A 21,257-nucleotide genomic window follows, 5' to 3' on the forward strand; every position below is an offset into this window, starting at 1 on the left:
TCGCATTGAAAAGGTCCTTGATTGGATTAATGAAGCAGATGCTCTCACCTTCAACACAGCCTCACAACTATCACACTTCCAGCCTAGGGAAGAAGCCACCTTCTTATGCTATCAGAAGGAATCCAAGCAACTTATGGGCATAAGAGGGAATAGCCATGCTCTCCTTTACTGCTTCCTTAGCTGTTTCATCTGAAGTCTGACCACCCCACAAAACTTCCTACAACACTCATTCCTATCCACTGACTTAGGGAGAAGAATTGCATCAGAAAACTGACATTGATGTTTGCAAGGAAGAGCTGAGAGTCTTATTTTCAGATCAAGTGATGTCAACTGGCAGCGGGGAGCAAATAAACTCTTCTCCATATATGATACAAGAAGCAACCTCTCCAGGGACACCAAGAGGCATCCTTTAGGACTGGTTTTTAAGTGAAAAAAAATCTGCTGTCATACATTCCAAGGAGTATTTTGTTTCTGTGTTCCCTCCATATGGTAAATAACTTCAGAGGGCATGGAAATTATGCTCCCAACATATGGTATGTTCTCTTTTTCTTCTTCCCTTCCCCTGGAAGCCAGCTCGTATCATCACATCTCAATACTATGTCTAAATCTTGGGGTTTTGGGTTGTCTTTTTTTCTTTTTATACATACTAGAGTCATAATTTTTCTACCTTCAATGATGCAGAAAGCACAAGCAGATAGCAACTGTGTTATGAAGTATCTGTGACTGGAAAAGAACATTCATCAGGAACCCAAGCTAGCAAAACTCAGGCATATCAAGCAGACTGGGGACTAACTGAAAGGTGCTTCTGAAAGGAAGCCTCAAGACATGTACAACACATTGGGGAACAAGGGAGAAAGAAGGGGAGATGGACTCTGTAAACATACTTCATATCACAATTGTTTGGGCAATCATTTAGAAGCTGCTGGCATAAAATAAAACAAAATCCTCCACATCTTAAAAGACTACCATCCCAAAAATATCATAAGGACACACAAATAAACACATAAAGCTGCTAGTCTTTAAGATGTCGTTTAAAAAGGTTCCCATCTCGGCGTGCAACTATAGCCTTAGAACTGCAGAACTGTTCATCAGCAGTGGAATTTGTAAGTATAAAATATATCATACTATTGTCTTAGCATGCAAACTGATTAAATACTAATGGAGGTATGGAAAAATCATCGATAAAAAGTTTGAATTGTTCTATGTACAATGCAGCTAACATTAGATTTTTAGAAATGTAAATATCTTGCAGCCCCTTCAAAATTAAATATTTGATAAATTTTATCCTACTTAGTAGCAGCATAAATGACACACACTTTATGGTCCAACGTGACATATTTCATAGTTCTTTTTGGTTGAAATAAAGAAAGTAGTAATATTTGGTCATATTTTTTACATTGAAACAATGCCTGCAGTACAAATTTAAAGATATTTTATGTCTACGTGCATTTTAAAAATTGCATTTGAAATAAAAACTTTAAATTCTAGTCGAAATTGTCATTGCACAAAGGTCTTCTACAAAGACTAAATTACCCTAATTTTGATACATTGCTCTAATCCTACAAAATAATATTAATCCCATCAAGTAATCCTGAAAAGTTGAAACTGAACTGTCTGCAGAATGGAAGTTTGTTTGCTATACCTCCTTTTTTTTAAGCTTTACCTTATGCAAATAATTTCTGCATTTTCTTGAAAGAGTTCTTTAAGACCTACCTTAAAATATTAGCAAATACTTCCTTGCAGAATCACATACCTAAGCAAGAATAAGTTAGCAGAAGGAAGACTGATTCATCTACCATATGCATATTCTGAGCCCCTAACATTAGCTCTGTGCTCAACTTAACAATAAATCCTTATTCCAATCAAAACAGTAGCTTAAAATTAGCCACTTTATGTAAGACAAGACACTATCATACCGAAGCTTTATTATGCCTATTTAAATTCATCAGTGCTGTCATTAGACATATGACAGCAATACTGCTTAGGTGGGTTTATGCAGCAGCATTCTCAACAGCTCATTCCTGCTACACCACCACCACACTTCCTTGTATGGCTATACTGGGAGCCAGATAATAGAACGGATACAGCTGAAAAAAGAAAAATCGCTCAGGGAAAGAAGGTTATTTTTGAGCTACGCCCATTCCCTGAACCATTTCACCAAATGGCTGCACAAACAGCAAGGGGCAAGATGAACTGCCTCTGCAAGAAAAAAACAAACCAAAGAAAAAAACCCATAGTGTTTCTAACCTCAGTGATTCTATGATTCTATGAATTATGATCTATGGAAAAAGATCTCACTTCAACATAAAGATCTGTCTGAAAGGCAACATGTAAATTGCAACTTGTCAACTTTATTATTATTATTAAACACTGTAAAAAGAGAAACCAAATTATATACCAATACAAGCATTTGCTGGGAGAGTAATCATCATTCACCACTAACCTGATTCACTGGCTCATTGAAGTTGGTGATAAGTCCAGCACGCAATGTAGTTTTTTCTTCTTCAGAAAGAGCACTGTCAGGATATATTCGTTAGAATATTATTTAATTTTCAATAAAAAACAACTACTAATTCATACTTAGAATTTTCTCACTATTACTAGACACAGAAGTTAAATGATATTTCCATTTGTGCAGTGTTTGACGGGTTGAAGATTACTTTTATAGACCATTTTCTTGAAACTAATGTATGTCAGTTTGATAAACTATCAAGAGAACATCCCTTGTTTTTCCACTATCTCAAAGATACTTAAAAAGAGAGGGAACAGCGAAACAGACAAATATTTGAGGCCTTTTAACCTCAGATTTTGACGTGACCTTTCTAAACACAAATGGCAAAAGAGAAAGTTCACAGATACATTACGAAAATGAAGGAAAACCATACAAACTATAAAATAATTGTTATTAGACAGTTATTATACTACTGTCTAATTATATTACTGTGGGGATTGATGACTTGAGCATGACTTTGCCCATGCATACTAATGGAAAATGACAAAAAGGTGCTCAGTATAAGGCAATCATGGTATCAGATGACAGCTCTTTTTGCAAAAGCAATAATCCTACAATCTTTTTTTTTCCTACAAATCTTTTTCTACAAGGAAGTCATATAGCTCCACTTAAAAAAAAAAATGGATCCTTTGAAAATTATACCTTTGAGTGAAAAATATGTTGATACAGTCTTCAAAAATGCAGGGAGAGCTAGTAAGAAGGATAAATTCTAAGCCATAAAGATTAATTTTCATTTAAGTGAAGCTTTATGCTATGTTTAGACTTCCTTTTAAGTGACATCTATCAGTTTAAGACTACCAGTTACAGCATCATACTACTCCTGTACTACTTCAGACTTTATATGACCCATGTAATTTTCTTTTAAGTTTCAGGCAGGAAACATAAACTGCTTTTAAAAATGTTTTGTTGGTATTTATAGATCATACAATCGGAAAAAAAAAACCCAAAACAAACCACTTTCATTTACTGATAGCACCTAGAAAGCTGTTTCTTGTACATAAAAAGACTTACTACACAAGGTTTTTTAGATGAAACTGTTTCACCTAACATTGTAATGATTTAGAAGCATGCATGCAATCATCACATCTCAATGAAGTCTCATGGCTGGAAATTAAAAAGATGAAACATACCAACACAACCACTTCCTGTTGTCTGATGTCACGTACAGATACTAACCTACTAGTTTTATATAGTGAGATTTAAAATTACACCTGAAGCTCCCTAAAACACAGCTTTTACACTAATCTAGAAAAATAGTAAATATTAATCTCAAAATAATAAAACACACAGGTAGGATTTACCCTAAGATCAAATGTTTCCAACAATATTCTAGTTTTCACTTTTCCCCCCCTCTGTATATAACAAAAGTACTCACTATTTCCTAAATCAAAGACCTATCATTCTAAGTATAGTATACAAGGGGTGCAATTTATTGTTGCACTGGTGACTCAGAACTGCACACTAAGTCTTATTTTCAGAAGGTAATTTATAGCACTCAGGAACCACATTTAAATGACTTTTTATCAAAACTTAGGCTTTAAGATATTTTTACATAAAATTAAATTATGCCTAAAAAATTTTGGGTAAAGTTTTCAAAGATTTCTGCAACAGTAGAAGTTTTAGCAGGGAACTATTTCAGTTATTAATCTAAAGCCACTAGACAACATTTTAGGGAAATAAATTTCTGTGGTCCTTTTGGTTTTTTTAATACAAAAATGCAGTATATAATTTCCACACATACAGGCATACTCTAAGTGATTTCTAAAACTTGAAAGCTATTAACACAATTAAGAAATCTAATCTCAATTAAGTGTACCTTGTACAATAACTCACTTTCAGGCAAAACAGAAAGCACCTAAAACCTGGTTTATAAAGAAAAATACTGTTCTACTATATTATTTCATTCACCCTGTTTGTGAGCTCATGAAGCCCCTTGCCTTGATTACTTCAAGAGCAGCAAGCATTCAATTCGTTACTTACTATAAATAAATATACTGCAATTTAAGCTTTTGCCATTACAAACAAAACAAAGGTAGGAAAAGAAATAGTCATGAGGATGAACACCTCAAATTCAGACACTTATGATAAGCAAAGTTGGCAAAGAGTAATGAAAAAGGGAAATCTAAGCAATCAATGCAGATGCAAGCGGTATACCGCATGATGTGACGGGATCTCTAACGGTTCAGAGAGCAGATGGAGGAATTTACCATTTAGGTAATACGACAGTGACATCCACTGGAGACTGGATCCCTCGCTACACACTCACTCTCTGCACGAGTCAGACATAGCCACAGACAGCAGTATCTTTACCCTCCTCTAATACATTGCAAGAAAGGCCCACAACTCTATGGAAAATTTATAGGCAGGCTAGGAGTTCAGAAGAATGTGTATCATTCAACAAGTTATTTCCCTTCAGCACTGAATTACCCCAGATCAAAAATTAAACCAAGTTCTTCTAGAGACGAACTTCTAAGTATTTATGTTGTAGTCTTTCACAATTTGCAATTTCAAAGTTTCTGATCTTTTTCTGTGTTTTGTGGTACGGGGAAACATGTATCCAAATATTTTAAAAGTTATTTTGGAGCTTTTTAAAAAATTCTATTTTTCATAAACCAGAAATCCAAATCTGCAAGTGTTACTTATAGTTATTCAAACACATAAAAACATGGATGTGAGAAGTATCATTAAAATTGCCAACACAGTTATCAGATCAGAGAACAAAGTTCACAAAAGACAGGATTTAAAAGTAATTATCTGTAAAATCAAAAACATGTCCAAGAAAAGGAACTAGTAACACTCAAATTCAAGAAAAGTCATTTCTGAACAAAATAAAAACACATAAAGTGAGACCACCTTTTGAGGAAGCTGACAACAAATTTCAAAAAAATAGGCCAAACTCTGCCTGAAAAGAGCCTATGACAACCCTAGGCTCTTCTCCACGGCAATCTGGAAAGCTGCCTGAGAAAGCAGGAGGGACAAAGTTCATAGGCCCTTCTCTAAAATCACTCTTACTGGAAAGTGCTGCTTTAAGTCCAAGGCAGGTGGATAATAAGTAGCATGAATAGGACAGACAGCATCAGTAAACACGTGCAAAGAGCAAAATATTTCAGAAGGATCACTTTTTCTTAAAAAAGTTGCTTGTATGCTATGTATTTTAGCATGACGACACACTCAACTACTGTACTGTCCAAAGAATTCATGATCTCAACATTTTCCTGCTTTGTAGAGGTAGCAGCTGAGAAACCACGAATGCTCAGCAGAAGGGTAAAGCTAGTCCTGCTTGATTCAACTGAAAATAACTTCAGCACGCTTGTACAACAGAGGCATTTAGCTTACTGGGAAAGTTCTTGGAGACTGAAAGGTGTACACATACATAAATATTCAAGACAAATAGTTCTAACACAAACTATATTTAGCTCTGATTTACTAGGGAATTACAGCTATATCAACATATTATGTGTCTGCATGAACCCTCCTCCAATTCTCATAATTCTTCAAACTACCTATCAAATTTCAACTACATTTGGCAAAGAGCAGAAATGTCAGCGGTTTGATTTTTTTTCCCTAGATTTTGTGAAAATCAACAGCTGAGTAAAGCAGATAGACCTGAGTTAATATCCCACTGAGAAAAACACAGGTATAAATATCACTCCTTTCCTTCAAGAGGCAGCAGAAACCAGTCACCTCCAAATCCAACATCTGCTCTACCAAACAGGCTGCGTAGATGAGACCAAGCTTTGAGGTAATACCATGGATGGACATGGGACAGCTGCTGATGTGAGAGACAAGATGAAAGACAAGACTTTTGCAAGGACAACAAAAAATGCAGCCTGTACAATGAAACCTTCAAAAATCACGATATCCAAAACATGACTGGTTCACAAAACAATCTACTAAGAAACTACAGCTTAAAAGCGGCATTCCTCAAAATGCCTTCAATGTGTTCTGCTAAAAGAAAAATTATCTGGGTGAGTGTAAAATATGACAAGATATGTGACATATGAGAAATTCAGAAAGAAAATTAGAAATGGAGAAACAATGGGACATAGAATGGAAATTTAATACATATTTACCCCATGGAATCTTTAACAGCAGCCAGTAATTTTTTAAATTTTATACTTTAATTGCATTAAATTCGCAGCAGAAAAATTAGAAATGGGGAAAAACTGGAGTTGTAATGGAAATTCAATATAGATTTACCCAATAGAATCTTTAATAATAGCCAATGATTTTTTATTTTTTTTAATCACATTAAATTTGCAACAGGAAAAGTACATTGAAAAACTGTTACTCCATTTTTACCTTGGTTCAAACAGTAAAATTGTAGTCATTACTTCTGTAGGAAATGAACCATGTTTTTTTTCACCAGAAGTGCTACTAATATCTAAAAATATTAACAAATTGGAACAACGTATTTTAACTGCTTCGAATAATGCTTGCCAAGTACCAGTAATGTCAGCAGCATTACCTCATCAAAAATATATACCATCTTCCATGCAAAAGATGTTTTTTTCCTCTCACATAAAAGAGAATGGGAACACCTGCAGATGTTTCACAATTGTATACTAATCCACACACACAAAAACTCTAGTGCTTTAAGTAATAATGAAGGAGTACTACGCTATTTAAAATGTGCTGCAGATGCAGAATTTCACTTTTCCCTCTTTTGGTGGGCCTTTGGAAAAGCTAATGTAAGGCAAAATACATTAAACTATCTCAAACAAAGAACACAATGAAAATCATGCCATACTTTGTGAACCAGCTCAGATTCATGATCCACAAAAACTGGACCTGGAATTCCAATTTACACCCTACACGACCTGACAGTGACATCCCACGTATTTATATTACTAGCATTTAACAGACAGACTGAACACTTCCAGGTCTTTCAGTTCCTGAAAAGAGTGAAGGAAAATTGAAACTTTTTGAAATTAAACCTACTTTTTAAAGCAAAAAGAAAAAACTTCACACAGAACACTGAGAAGTATCTAATTGTGTAGGTATTACAAACTATAATGGCACTGTTTGTAACTTAAGTAAATGATGTGGTGCTTAAGAATACTGGTTAGATTTTTAGCTTCTTTGGAGAACTTTTTGTCATGCATTATCAGAACCCACATATCGGAAGAACAAAAAATAAAGACCAGAACTTGCTATCATGATAGCTACTGCCTCTCTCTCATGTACACATTCAATATGAATTATGAATCAGCTTAAATAAAACATCTCCCTAATAATCTCTCCAAGAGACTTCCTACCTTTCATGTCTGCCACTATGAGAAAGTCCAGGTGTTAACATTATAATACGTATGACATCATGTTAAAATCTGGTATCTATGAAATAGCCTAACTCAGTTTTCAAAAGTAAATATGTAATTATATGTAATTTCAAAAGTAAGAAGTAATATGAAGACAAAATGGTTCATTAGTGACTCCTAATGTTGAAACATTTTATCAGTTTCACCATGAATTCTAAAGTAACTTTTGTCAGCCAAGGAATTTGCTGTTTTCCAGTTTGGCAAGTGTAACCTTCTACATTAGGTTTTGTTAAGTGGAAGAAAATCACAACTTACTGCGGTGCAACCCGTCTCCAGTAGCGATCAATTCCATTTTTAAAGTACAGCACAGCTAACCATCTTACATTCACATCCAGGGTATGATTTGTAAAGATATTCTGTTTAAAAAAAAGATTAAGTTAAAAACTGCTCAATACACCACAGACAGGATAGAAACTGTATCAACACATGCACTGGCATATGTATAAATACACACACCTCTTATGTACAGGTGTACATAAACAAAATGCATTAGTCAGCATTTGACAGACAAGTGAAAAAATGTGTCAAAAAATTTTTAAAGATTAAAAAAATGTTTAGCACTAGCCCTAATACTTTATTTATTAAAAAACGCCCAACATATAGGGCAAATGTATTTCCAATCTCACCAGCTGAGCAGATGTCCTGGGTTCAGCTGGGATAGAGTTAATTTTTACAGGAACCTGGGAGGTGGGGGGGCATAGCCGGGGCAGCTGACCTGAACTAGCCAAGGAGCTATTCCATACCATGTGACATCATGCCCATCATCCCCCCCAACTGGGGAGCGGGCTGGGGGGTGCACTCGGCTTTCGGTGGGGGAAGTGGCAGAGGGTCAGGTCCCGGGTGGTGAGCAGTTGCACTGTGCATCACTCTTTTTGTATACTCTTTCATTAGTACCATTGTTGTTGTTGTAACCTTTTTTTGTGTTGTCCCAGTAAACTGCCCTTATCTCAACCCTCGAGGTTCCAGTTATTTTTCTTTTCTCTCCTCCGATTCTCCTCCCTATCCCACCGGAGGGGGGTGGGAGGAGTGAGCGAGCGGCTGCGTGGTCCTTTGTTACCGGCTGGGCTGAAACCACGACAGATCTGGCCAGAGCGTGTTGAAACAAATTTGTCATACGCATTCCTTATATTAGATAAATAGATGTTAGTCACAATGTTGATTAATTTGTTTACATGGTGGCGTTTTGTAGGTCCTTATATGCTCTATGTATTGCCTGTAGTTACGTTTCTCACCTCTGGGAGAGTGATTGGGATTACCATTTTGCTGTACTGGGCAATGTGGACTTGTGAAATGATTACATCACTGGTCATGAGGTTAAGCTCGTATCTGTATGAGGCAGTGATATCATTTCCATACTTCGGGCACCTTCTATCGGATTTTACTGGTAATTACATCCAATCCATGGGGAAGTCGGGGGGGATACTTCTCCCCATCTGTTCGCCTCCCTTCTCTCCTTCCGACTAATTACAACAGCTTTTGAGAATTTTGAATATCCTTGGGATGCGCAAGCCAGTGTGCTGTTAGTGCTATGCCTCCTGAACATGTTTCAGGTCTTGTTTAGGGCTACAAAAAGGATCTTTAAGAGTACCACCCAGAGATCTGCCCCAAAGCTGGATATTCACGGGTGGCACGGCATGTGGGAGGATATGGGCAGGTATCTAGAGAACCTCTCACCTCCAGTGGCTTGGAAGTTCACTCCCGAACAACTACAGAACCCTCATGAAGTGGTAGACTATTTGAAAGGAAAATGCTGCGGCTATTCCAGAGACGCACAACTCACTGCACTGTGCTGGGCCCTGGCCAGTATCTACCAAACACTGCTTGATATTAGGCAGCACCCTCAGGGAGAAAAGGGGGAAAAGATGGAAAACAGGACAGCAGGCACCGTGGCTACCCCTACCCCGACAGCAGGCACCGTGGCTACCCCAACCCCGGCAACAGGCACCGTGGCTACCCCAACCCCAGTGACAGGTACTGCAGCTAAACCAGAGAACCAACCTGTGCCAGTATCAGTCGCCCCTGTACAGAAAAAGAAACACACAAAGAAATCAGTTCGCTCAGTGAGAGATGAAGATGAACCAGGGTCATCACGAGAACAGGAGGAAGAGGCAGAACCTGAAATAATCACCCGATCTCTATCCCTGAGTGAGTTGCGTGACATGCGAAAAGATTTTAGCCGCCACCCAGGTGAGCACATTGTTACCTGGCTGCTCCGATGCTGGGATAATGGGGCTAGTAGTGTGGAATTAGAGGGTAAGGAAGCCAAGCAGTTGGGGTCTCTATCCAGGGAAGGGGGCATCGACAAGGCGATTGGGAGAAAAACACAAGTCCTCAGCCTCTGGAGGTGACTTCTGTTAGGTGTAAAGGAAAGATACCCCTTCAAGGATGAAGTTACATGTCACCAAGGCAAGTGGACCACCATGGAGAGAGGTATCCAGTACCTGAGGGAATTAGCCGTGCTGGAGGTGATTTATAATGATCCAGAAAATGCGCAGTCACCCACAGATCCAGATGAAGTCCAATGCACACAACCCATGTGGCGGAAGTTTCTACGAAGTGCACCACCAACCTATGCCAACTCATTGGCAGTAATGTCCTGGAAAGAAGGCCATGGACAAACGGTGGATGAATTGGCTGTCCAACTCCGGCAATACGAAGGAAGTCTCTCTTCCTCCCTACGGGCCTGTGTCTCGGCTGTAGAGGAACTGTCCCGAGAGCTCCAGCAATTCAAAGTGGATATGTCTTCCTCCCCACCTGTACAGGCCCGCATCGCAGCTATTGGGAGTAAGCATTCCTCTGCCCAAGAGAGAGGAGAGAGAAAGTACACACGACGGGCTAACCTGTGGTTTTACCTGCGTGACCATGGAGAGGACATGAGGAAGTGGGATTGAAAACCCACCTCAGTCCTGGATGCACGGGTACGGGAGTTGCGAGAAAAAGCAATCAGAAAAGAGGATTCTTCTTGGAAAACTGCTGCTCCAGTTTCCCATGAGCAGTCCCCCAGACGCAGTAGATGGGCTGATCTCATTTCTGATCCTCTTGAAGGGACTTCTGATTCACGTGTGCGAAAAGTGAGTAACGAATATTCTAACCAGGATTAGAGGGGCCCTGCCTCCAGCCAGGTGGAGGAGAGGGACAACCGAGTCTACTGGACAGTGTGGATTCGATGCCCTGGCACATCAGACCCACAGGAATATAAGGCTCTAGTAGACACCGGCGCACAGTGCACTCTAATGCCATCAAGTTATAAAGGGGCAGAACCCATCTGTATCTCTGGTGTGACGGGGGATCCCAAGAGCTAACCGTATTGGAAGCTGAAATGAGTCTAACCGGGAATGAGTGGCATAAACAACCCATTGCAACTGGCCCAGAGGCCCCGTGCATCCTCGGTATAGATTATCTCAGGAGGGGGTATTTCAAGGACCCAAAAGGGTACCGTTGGGCTTTTGGTATAGCTGCATTGGAGACGGAGGAGATTGAACAGCTGTCTACCCTGCCTGGTCTCTCTCAAGACCCTTCGGTTGTGGGGTTGCTGAAGGTTGAAGAACGACAGGTGCCAATTGCTACCACGACGGTGCACCGGCGGCAATATCGCACCAACCGAGATTCCCTGATCCCCATCCATAAGCTGATTTGCCAATTGGAGAGTCAAGGAGTGATCAGCAAGACTCACTCACCCTTTAATAGTCCCATATGGCCCGTGCGGAAATCTAATGGGGAACAGAGACTAACAGTAGATTATCATGGGCTGAATGAAGTTACGCCACCGCTGAGCGCTGCTGTGCCAGATATGTTAGAGCTTCAATATGAACTGGAATCAAAGGCAGCTAGTGGTATGCCACAATTGACATTGCTAATGCATTTTTTTCCATTCCTTTGGCAGCAGAGTGCAGGCCACAGTTTGCTTTTACTTGGAGGGGCGTCCAGTACACCTGGAATCGACTGCCCCAGGGGTGGAAACACAGCCCCACTATTTGCCATAGAGTGATCCAGGCTGCACTGGAAAAAGGTGAAGCTCCGGAACACCTGCAATACATTGATGACATCATCATATGGGGTAACACAGCAGAATAAGTCTTTAAGAAGGGGAAGAAAATAAATGAAATCCTTTTGAAGGCTGGTTTTGCCATAAAAGAAAGTAAGGTCAAGGCACCTGCACAGGAGATCCAGTTCTTAGGAGTAAAATGGCAAGACGGGCGTCATCAGATCCCTATGGATGTGATCAACAAAATAGCAGCTATGTCCCCACTGACTAATAAAAAGGAAACACAAGCTTTCTTAGGTGTTGTGGGCTTTTGGAGAATGCATATTCCAAATTACAGTCAAATTTTAAGTCCTCTCTACCAAGTGACCCGGAAGAAGAACGATTTTAAATGGGGGCCTGAGCAACGACAAGCCTTTGAACAAATTAAACAGGAGACTGTTCAAGCAGTAGCCCTTGGACCAGTCCGGGCAGGACAAGATGTTAAAAATGTGCTCTGTACTGCAGCTGGGGAGAATGGCCCTACCTGGAGCCTCTGGCAGAAAGCACCTGGGGAGATTCCAGGCTGACCCCTGGGGTTTTGGAGTTGGGGATACAGAGGATCCAAGGCTCGCTATACTCCAACGGAAAAAGAGATATTGGCAGCATATGAAGGAGTTCGAGCTGCCTCAGAAGTGGCTGGTACTGAAACACAGCTCCTCTTAGCACCCCGACTGCCAGTGCTGGGCTGGATGTTCAAAGGGAGGGTCTCCTCTACACATCACGCGACTGATGCCACATGGAGTAAGTGGATTGCACTGATCACACAACGAGCTCACATAGGAAACCCCAGTCGCCCAGGAATTGTGGAAGCGATCATGGACTGGCCAGAAGGCAAAGATTTTGGAATGTCGCCAGAGGAGGAGGTGACACATGCTGAAGAGGCTCCGCTGTATAATATACTGCCAGAAAAGGAGAGGCAATATGCCCTGTTCACTGACGGGTCCTGTCGCATTGTGGGAAAACTTCGGAGGTGGAAGGCTGCTGTATGGAGTCCTACACGACAAGTCGCAGAAACTGCTGAAGGAGAAAGTGAATTGAGTCAGTTTGCAGAGGTGAAAGCCATCCAGTTAGCGTTAGACATTGCTGAAAGAGAAAAGTGGCCAGTGCTCTATCTCTATACTGACTCATGGATGGTGGCAAATGCCCTGTGGGGGTGGCTACAGCAATGGAAGAAGAGCAACTGGCACTGCAGAGGTAAACCCATCTGGGCTGCCGCACTGCGGCAAGATATTGCGTCCCGGCTAGACAATCTGGTTGTAAAAGTACGTCACGTAGATGCTCATGTACCCAAGAGTCGGGCCACTGAAGAACATCAAAACAACCAGCAGGCAGATCAGGCTGCCAAGATTGAAGTGGCTCAGGTGGACCTGGACTGGCAACATAAGGGTGAGCTATTTATGGCTCAGTGGGCCCATGATACCTCGGGCCATCAGGGAAGAGATGCAACATATAGATGGGCTCGTGATCGAGGGGTGGACTTGACCATGGACACGATCGCACAGGTTATCCATGAATCTGAAACATGTGCTGCAATTAAGCAAGCCAAGCTGTTAAAGCCCCTGTGGTATGGAGGATGATGGCTGAAATATAAATATGGGGAAGCCTGGCAGATTGACTATATCACAATCCCACGAACCCACCAAGCCAAGTGCCATGTGCTTACAATGGTGGAAGCAACCACTGGATGGCTGGAAACATATCCTGTGTCCCACGCCACTGCCCAGAACGCTATCCTGGGCCTTGAAGAGAAAGTTTTATGCCAACACGGCACCCCAAAAAGACTCGAGTCAGACAACGGGACTCACTTCCAAAACAACCTCATAGACACCTGGGCCAAAGAACATGGCACTGAGTGGGTATATCACATCCCTCACACACCAGCCTCCGGAAAAATCGAACGATACAATGGACTGCTGAAAACTACATTGAGAGCAATGGGGGGTGGAACTTTCAAACATTGGGATACACATTTAACAAAAGCCACCTGGTTAGTTAATACTAGAGGATCCACCAATCAGGCAGGCCCCGCCCAACCAAGACTTCCACATACTGTAGAAGGGGATAAAGTCCCTGTAGTGCACATGAGGAGTATGTTAGGAAAGACAGTCTGGGTTAGTCCTCCCTCACGCAGAGACAAACCCATCCAAGGGATTGTTTTTGCTCAAGGACCTGGGTGCACCTGGTGGGTGATGCAGAAGGATGGGGAAGTTCGATGTGTACCTCAGGGAGATTTGGTTTTGGGAGAGAATAGCCAGTGAATTAGGCTGTATGATATTTAACTGCTAAATAACCTGCCAATGTATGTCATTGTATCTATAGTGTCTATATGCCACATCAAGGGTATTACTGTAAGAATTACCCAAATGACTGAAGAATGGACTTTGAAACTGAGCCAAGTACAACAGTGATAGAACTTGAACTGGCGCCCAGCAATTTCCTCAAGACCAACATCTTTGACCTGCAGACCAAGGGCGTGGGTTGCACCAAATGTACCAGCCACAAGTTCCAGAGGCAGCATACAACAACCCAACACCTCACACCATCTCTCTTATCCTGAAGAACTGTTACAACAGATGGAGCCCCAAAGTCATGGACTAAATAAAATTGATGGACACATTGGAGGGATAGCCCATCGAGTAAGGGAATACTATCTGGGGGGGGGGGGGGGCTGTCCATATACATATATATATAAGACAAGGAAAGTGGTAGTGGTTGATTGGAAAATGTGAGATCTGGGCATGATGTAGATGGTATAGAATAAGGGGTGGATAATGTCCTGGGTTCAGCTGGGAGAGAGTTAATTTTTTACAGGAACCTGGGAGGTGGGTGGGGGGGCACAGCCGGGGCAGCTGACCTGAACTAGCCAAGGAGCTATTCCATACCATGGACATCATGCTCAGTATATAAATGGGGAGCAGGCTGGGGGGTACGCTCGACTTTCCATGGGGGAAGTGGCAGAGCGTCAGGTCCCGGGTGGTGAGCAGTTGCACTGTGCATCACTCTTTTTGTATACTCTTTCATTAGTACCGTTATTGTTGTAACCTTTTTTTTTTGTTGTCCCAGTAAACTGCCCTTATCTCAACCCTCGAGGTTCCAGTTATTTTTCTTTTCTCTCCTCCGATTCTCCTCCCTATCCCACCAGAGGGGGGCGGGAGGAGTGAGCAAGCGGCTGCGTGGTCCTTTGTTACCGGCTGGGCTGAAACCACGACAGCAGGGAATAAAAGGGTAATAATTGCTAGCACCAGCCAGTTATTACACTCTTCAGTAACATAGCTATCAGAAGTCTGTGGCACTGTACAACACAGAATAATTTCTTATTCTAGTCAGAATCCAGCTTTCAGGAGATTTCGTCATTATCTTGACATTTGCCAAGAAATGTCCTGACTACCAATGTTGATTGCAAAACAGTGACCTGGTAGGACACCAAGTCTCAAACTTGCCTATGCTTATTCTAGGAAATTAGTTTCTACTACTAGAAAGCTACATATCTACACATATATCTGTATCTATCTATATACACTTTTATATACATACATGTATATACAAACACAGAGAGATTATTTTATATAGTAACATTGTAAAATTTACTAACTAGGAAAAGCTAAAATAAAGGTAGGCTATTGAATCTTAGAACAGGTACTACTCTGAACAGCAGCTCTCCTCCCGTCTTCCTCTGTATCAAATGGATCCTTCTCGAGGAGGCGAGGCATTACTCCCTCCTTTAGCGAGCAAATAGGTGTGAGCTCAGTGGTCTTATTATACAGCGTTATTATAAAGTGCACTATAGAGTGCACCACTTGCATCAATTGCTTTTAGAAGCACACTAAGAAGGGACATGAAAAACTGAGGGATTCAGGTCAAGAGCATCTGCTACTTTTCGGTGCCATGTCTAAAGAACTGTAACAAACCCTTGAAATAACTCAGCACTACAGAAACCTGCGACCTCATCAAGCATTTTCACTATGAATTCAAAACTTAACCGTCTCTCAAACTCTATTTCTATAATAACAACAGCTTTCTAGATGTAATGGTCAACATGAAAAAACCCTCACAAAATCCAATCACTAGAAAGCAAACAGACTTACATGCCAACAAAGGTATCGACTCCAAAACTAGCAAATTTTAGAAAAACATCAAAAAAGTTGTAGCCCACTGATAAACACCACACAACATGAAAAGGATCTGTATATAATACATGTTCCTTTCCTGAAGCTCATTTAGGAAGAGGGATTGAATCTCTGAAAGATCTGACCTTTCCCAAATGCAACTTAGGCATTTTACAATATGAAGAGGAAACTTCAAACCTCACTTTAGCCTCATATCCATGAAAAGTGTTGGAAAACAAAGGAAACATGGAAAAAGAAAACTACGTGTTCTGAAAATCCCATTGAGCCTTCAAATTACCATTGCCCTCCTTGCTAAAATATCTATCAGAAGCAAAGGTTCCTCAGATCAAAGTACCGTAAAACTAGACTGGGCCTGGATAAGAAATGCAAAAAAAGGCAAAGGACAAGAACAAACAAAACCTCTCTATATATTCTGTATCTATATATATGAGCTTCCCAAAATAAAGTATTTCATTTAACACACTAATGCTGTCATATAAATAACAGGAATGAAGCTGAACAATATATAAACTGATACAACTGGTAGAGGACAGAGTTTCATTTCAAAAACAGCCACTCTGACTTTTCAGCTCTGTTCTTCAAAAGAGAGGTATGTAACACCTTCAAAAGAGAAGCAGAGAAACTAATGTTAGTAACTCCACTAGGTACTAAAAATTGTAGGTTCGAAGATGCATGTTTCATGGTTCCTTGTAATTTTCTCTATCCTGATCATCCCAGAGGCAAATGTACCTGACAGTAAGTAATATAATACTTCCCACATCCCACAGAGATTAACTGTTTTACCAACTCTCCGTTTACAATCACCTGCTTCCCCCCACCCTTTTCTGCTCCACCAAGAAGGTGCCAACTATCTTCCCTCCCAGGCAGCACCCCCGTCATAATCAAGTTAAACAAAGCAGTAGAGATTCTCTACTTCTATTTAGTTTGGAAGATTACTGTTTATATTTCACACTTGAAGAAAGGCTGATGTGTCCCCAAACAGGGCTACTTAACCACACTAACATAATTAACAGCATTTGATCCTTTTAAACCCTGCATTTTTTAGCCCTTATATTTAAAATCAACTCACATCAGCTTCAGTTACATCTGTCAGTGCTCAACTTGTCTACAACCTGAGCTGTAAGCTCTCACAGCAAACATCCAGAAAATAAAGAATGCCCAGTCAGTGGCAATTTCCGGTGTTTTCTATGAAGATCGTTTACCACAGAAACACCATGGCAAAGGCAGTGGGTAAACTGCAATTTGACAGCTCAAAAGCCAGATTTTTCTTCTACCCCTTTCCCTAAATCCCCTGACTTGCCTTCATCTTTCCAAAGAAATGAAACAGAGGGTCTACAGAGAACAGGTCACTCCACAACTCTGAATCATTCATCCTATGCACTGAAGACAGATGTTTGTAGGAAAAGCAGTTTATCTGTGTTTTTAAGACTATTACAAACATACACATAGGCATCGGAGAATAACAACACTGTCAACTTCTTGGCATCTTCTCTGAAACAATTGGGTCTCCTTCTTTATGTTTTCATCACCTTGCACCACATTAATGCATCTATTTCATCAACGGTCATAGTACCTTTAGAAGTATTCACCTTTGCCATTTCAGGAACCTTCCTACCACCAGCCTGGTCAGCTAATCTCCCTGGGAGAGTCTCTCCACTGACAAGAAAGCAAGCAATCCCAGCCGGGTATCAAACTTGGTGCAGTGAAAAGCATGAGCGAACTTCTATGAATATGGTCATAATTCATCATCTCCTCAGTAAAGAAAAGGTGGTTACTGCCTTGCTACATACAAGTGTTCCTGCCTCATGGGGTAGTAAACATAATTCCTTTGACAAGGGTCCTCTTGGCCTTCTACTGTCTACAATTCACAACAGGCCAAAAACAGGTTTAGCACTAGAGCTCACACCCTCATGCTGCCAGAAACTGGATTTCCTCCTTCTCCTGGATGCCTGGGAAAAGAGCCTGCTTTGAGACACAGTGATGACAATGCCTACCTCAGCACAGCATAAGGATACTAGTAGCTGGACCATGATGACTCAAGGCTTCCCTCAGCCAGAGGTCATGGTTCAACAGTATTCTAGAGAGCCACATTCAAAATTAATCAAAGTTTACTTAATAGCACTTTTCCACTGTATCTTACCAACAAGACTGAATAAAAACCTGGCTGTGTCTCCCACTGCTTCAGTTGTTCCTCAGCTGGCTTCAGCACTGCAGTATCTTGACTAGTAGCTTGGGTCAAGACTTGCAAAACAATAGTGCTAGCACTATTGAGATCCATGAAAATCTGAGAATATTTAAAAAAAAAGAAGGAAAACACTTAAGAAAAAAAAGACAGCAAATATAGACAGGTATTTTCCATTCATATTATCTAAACACCCCACGCTAATTTTTCATTAGTCTACACTGTGTAAGACAGCATTACACCCACTCACAGGCAGTGTCAAGGTACAGTGATTAAACTACTTTGCTTTCAGAAATCTCTCAGCAGAAAAAGCAAGCATTAAGTCTATCATTACAAACCCATTTACTAGATTGGAGGAATTACAGAAAATATTTTTATTTTAAACCAGTTACCTCTCCTGTGAAGCACAGCAAACTACGAGCAAACCCACAACTAGGGATGAATTCAGCTGTAGCCAGAGTAAACCATGGGGTTGTCTGAAAGAGGCAAAGATGCAGAGTATTAACACATTTGTATTTTCTGAACAGTTTTTCCCCGAAGCAGAAAATGACCGATTTCAGATAGTTAAATTCTACAATTCAAATTGATCTAGACATTTTATATTGATTAAAAGATGTGAAAGTTTCACAACCAGAATCCTAAATGAAACTGAATTTTCCCCAACACATTTGTATTCCTTATCTATTTAGCACACAAAATGCTAATCAGCTGAACTAAGAATGCCAATTGCCTAATTTACAATATAAATACATTCCTGTCCTCTGTATAAAGACAAAACAAAACATTGCTCTCCAGATGACACAGAGATGACATTTATAATGACCACAGAAACAGCATTACAACAAATTAAACAGAAACATGTATAAAAGCAACTGTAGTGTCTGACAATTAAAACTGGTTTTCTGCCCATAAAAACTTCTGTTTATAACCTACGTAAACTTTTCTAATATGGATACATATTAAGTATTTATATACTTAAGTTTTCTAAATTAACAACCAAGCACAGTTTCTCTTCAACAAACAGGCTTGATGATTTGCTTTTGTTTAACCCTAAAAAAAAGTTTATTTTTCCAACCTTCAGGAAAAAAAAATTGAGGTGTAAAATTGTTATGGTGATAGTAAGAAAGCTAGAGAAATGAAATCTTACTTTGACATAGGTTTAAAATTTTGATTTCGAGAAAACCACCTTACTAAAACTAGCAACAAGATTAAAGACCTTTTATACCATTAAGAACTCTGCAGAATTTGGAAAAAAAACTAAAAAAAAAAAAAAACAAAAAAAAACCAAAAAACCCACAACCAATCTAAGAACTCTCAATCTGTAAGTCTCCAATCATCCTCAACAAAAACAGACTAAAAATTGAAGGTCCTAAGGTTAAAGAAACTGTACTTTCAAAAATATGAACCACAAAATCAGATCTCCTCACAGCAATAACTGAAAAGAACAAGTAACTCAACCTCTGCTTTATACTTGCGTCTTTTTATCTCTCTGCTTTAACCACCCTATTTATGGGGTTTACATGACAAGGTTGCTAGCAGGGGGGTTACAGGGGTGGCTTCTGTGAGAAGCTGCTGGAAGCTTCCCCCATGTCCGACAGAGCCAATACCAGTCGGCTCCAAGTTGGACCCGCTGCTGGCCAAGGCTGAGCCCATCAGCAACGTAGTAGTGCCTCTGGGATAACGTATTTAAGAAAGGGAAAAAAACCCCTACACAATGGCAACAGCAGCCAGAGAAAGGAGTGAGAACATGTGAGAGAAACAACCCTGCAGACCCCCAGGTCAGTGAAGAAGGAGGAGGAGGAGGTGCTCCAGGCGCCGGAGCAGAGATTCCCCTGCAGCCCGTGGGGAAGACCACGGTGAGGCAGGCTGTCCCCCCCCAGCCCATGGAGGTCCACGGTGGAGCAGATATCCACCTGCAGCCCGGGGAGGACCCCACGCCGGAGCAGGTGGGTTCCCAAAGGAGGCTGTGACCCCGTGGGAAGCCCGTGCTGGAGCAGGCTCCTGGCAGGACCTGTGGCCCAGTGGAGAGAGGAGCCCACGCTGGAGCAGGTTTTCTGGCACAACTTGTGACCCTGCAGGGGACCCACGCTGGAGCAGTCTGTGCCTGAGGGACTGCAGCCTGTGGAAGGGACAAATAGAAGGGACCCATACTGGAGCAGTTCGTGGGAAGAACCCATGTTGGAGAAGTTCATGGAGGACTGTCTCCCGTGGGAGGGACCCCATGCTGGAACAGGGAAAAAACATAGGGAGGAAGGAGCGGCAGAGACAACGCATGATGGCCTGACCACAACCCCTATTCCCCATCCCCTTTGCTGCTCCAGAGGAGGTAAAGAAGCCAGGAGCGACAGAGTGGCTCTATGGGCAGCTGTGGCCAGCCAAGGTCAACCCACCTCACCCTACAAAACCAATTTACCTCCTACTTCTTCATATCTACTTGTGTCAGTCATTTCAACCTTTATCAATTTGCTGATTCTCTAAAATCTTCCTGCAATTATGAGACCTTTGCATAACAAACATTCAAATTCTCAGCTCACTTCTCAGAATACCATTAATTTCCAGGGAACCAAGATCCTGATTTAGACTGTAAAATCCGATTGGTAGTGGTTCACCTTATGTGCAATAGTGCCCAGCACAAAGAATCGATGTCAAGGCAAGACTTTGATGTTAGGCTAAAAGTCCTGCTAGCTTCATTTTTCCATCAAAAATAACCACGAAATAATAAATTCGTACACAACGTTGTTGACAAGAGAGGCAGTAAAAAGAGGTCTTTAGGTGCAATATCTTTAACTTTCTCCTTTTTGCAGATATTTTGACATCTTGAGTACCTTAGGCTGCCTTCATCATTGCACAGCCAAAATCAGCCAGGAAGGAACAATGTAATGACAACACTGGAAAACACTGGGTTAATTTGTAAGGATCACAATAGGAACTCCATATTCACAGCATAAAGAACCTGAGTAAAATAAGCACACACAAGAAAAGCAGCAATAAAAGATATATTCAGATTTTTCTGGTATAAACACTGTAGCACTGAAGCACCTAGTATAGATAACAGAATTTCAGAGCACCTAAAAATGCTAGTAAAGGAAAGGGA

The 21,257-nt window shown here is 40.9% G+C and overlaps 1 protein-coding gene across 4 annotated transcripts in view; it reads right to left on the reverse strand.

Moving 5' to 3' along the window:
- The window catches only part of IPO11 (importin 11), a 112,555-nt gene that overhangs the window by 85,118 nt on the left and 6,180 nt on the right, over window positions 1–21,257 (reverse strand). For all 4 annotated transcript variants that reach the window (XM_030004185.2, XM_030004187.2, XM_030004184.2 and 1 more), the window contains 4 exons: window positions 18,556–18,639; window positions 18,122–18,265; window positions 8,086–8,186; window positions 2,444–2,516 (listed from right to left, as the gene is read on the reverse strand). In XM_030004185.2, the coding sequence (XP_029860045.1) occupies window positions 2,444–2,516; window positions 8,086–8,186; window positions 18,122–18,259 (312 nt within the window). In that variant the 5' untranslated portion in view covers window positions 18,260–18,265; window positions 18,556–18,639. The remainder of the gene's footprint in view (window positions 1–2,443; window positions 2,517–8,085; window positions 8,187–18,121; window positions 18,266–18,555; window positions 18,640–21,257) is intronic.

The sequence above is a fragment of the Aquila chrysaetos genome, chromosome Z, assembly GCF_900496995.4.
Source record: "Aquila chrysaetos chrysaetos chromosome Z, bAquChr1.4, whole genome shotgun sequence".
NCBI classification, from domain to species: domain Eukaryota; kingdom Metazoa; phylum Chordata; class Aves; order Accipitriformes; family Accipitridae; genus Aquila; species Aquila chrysaetos.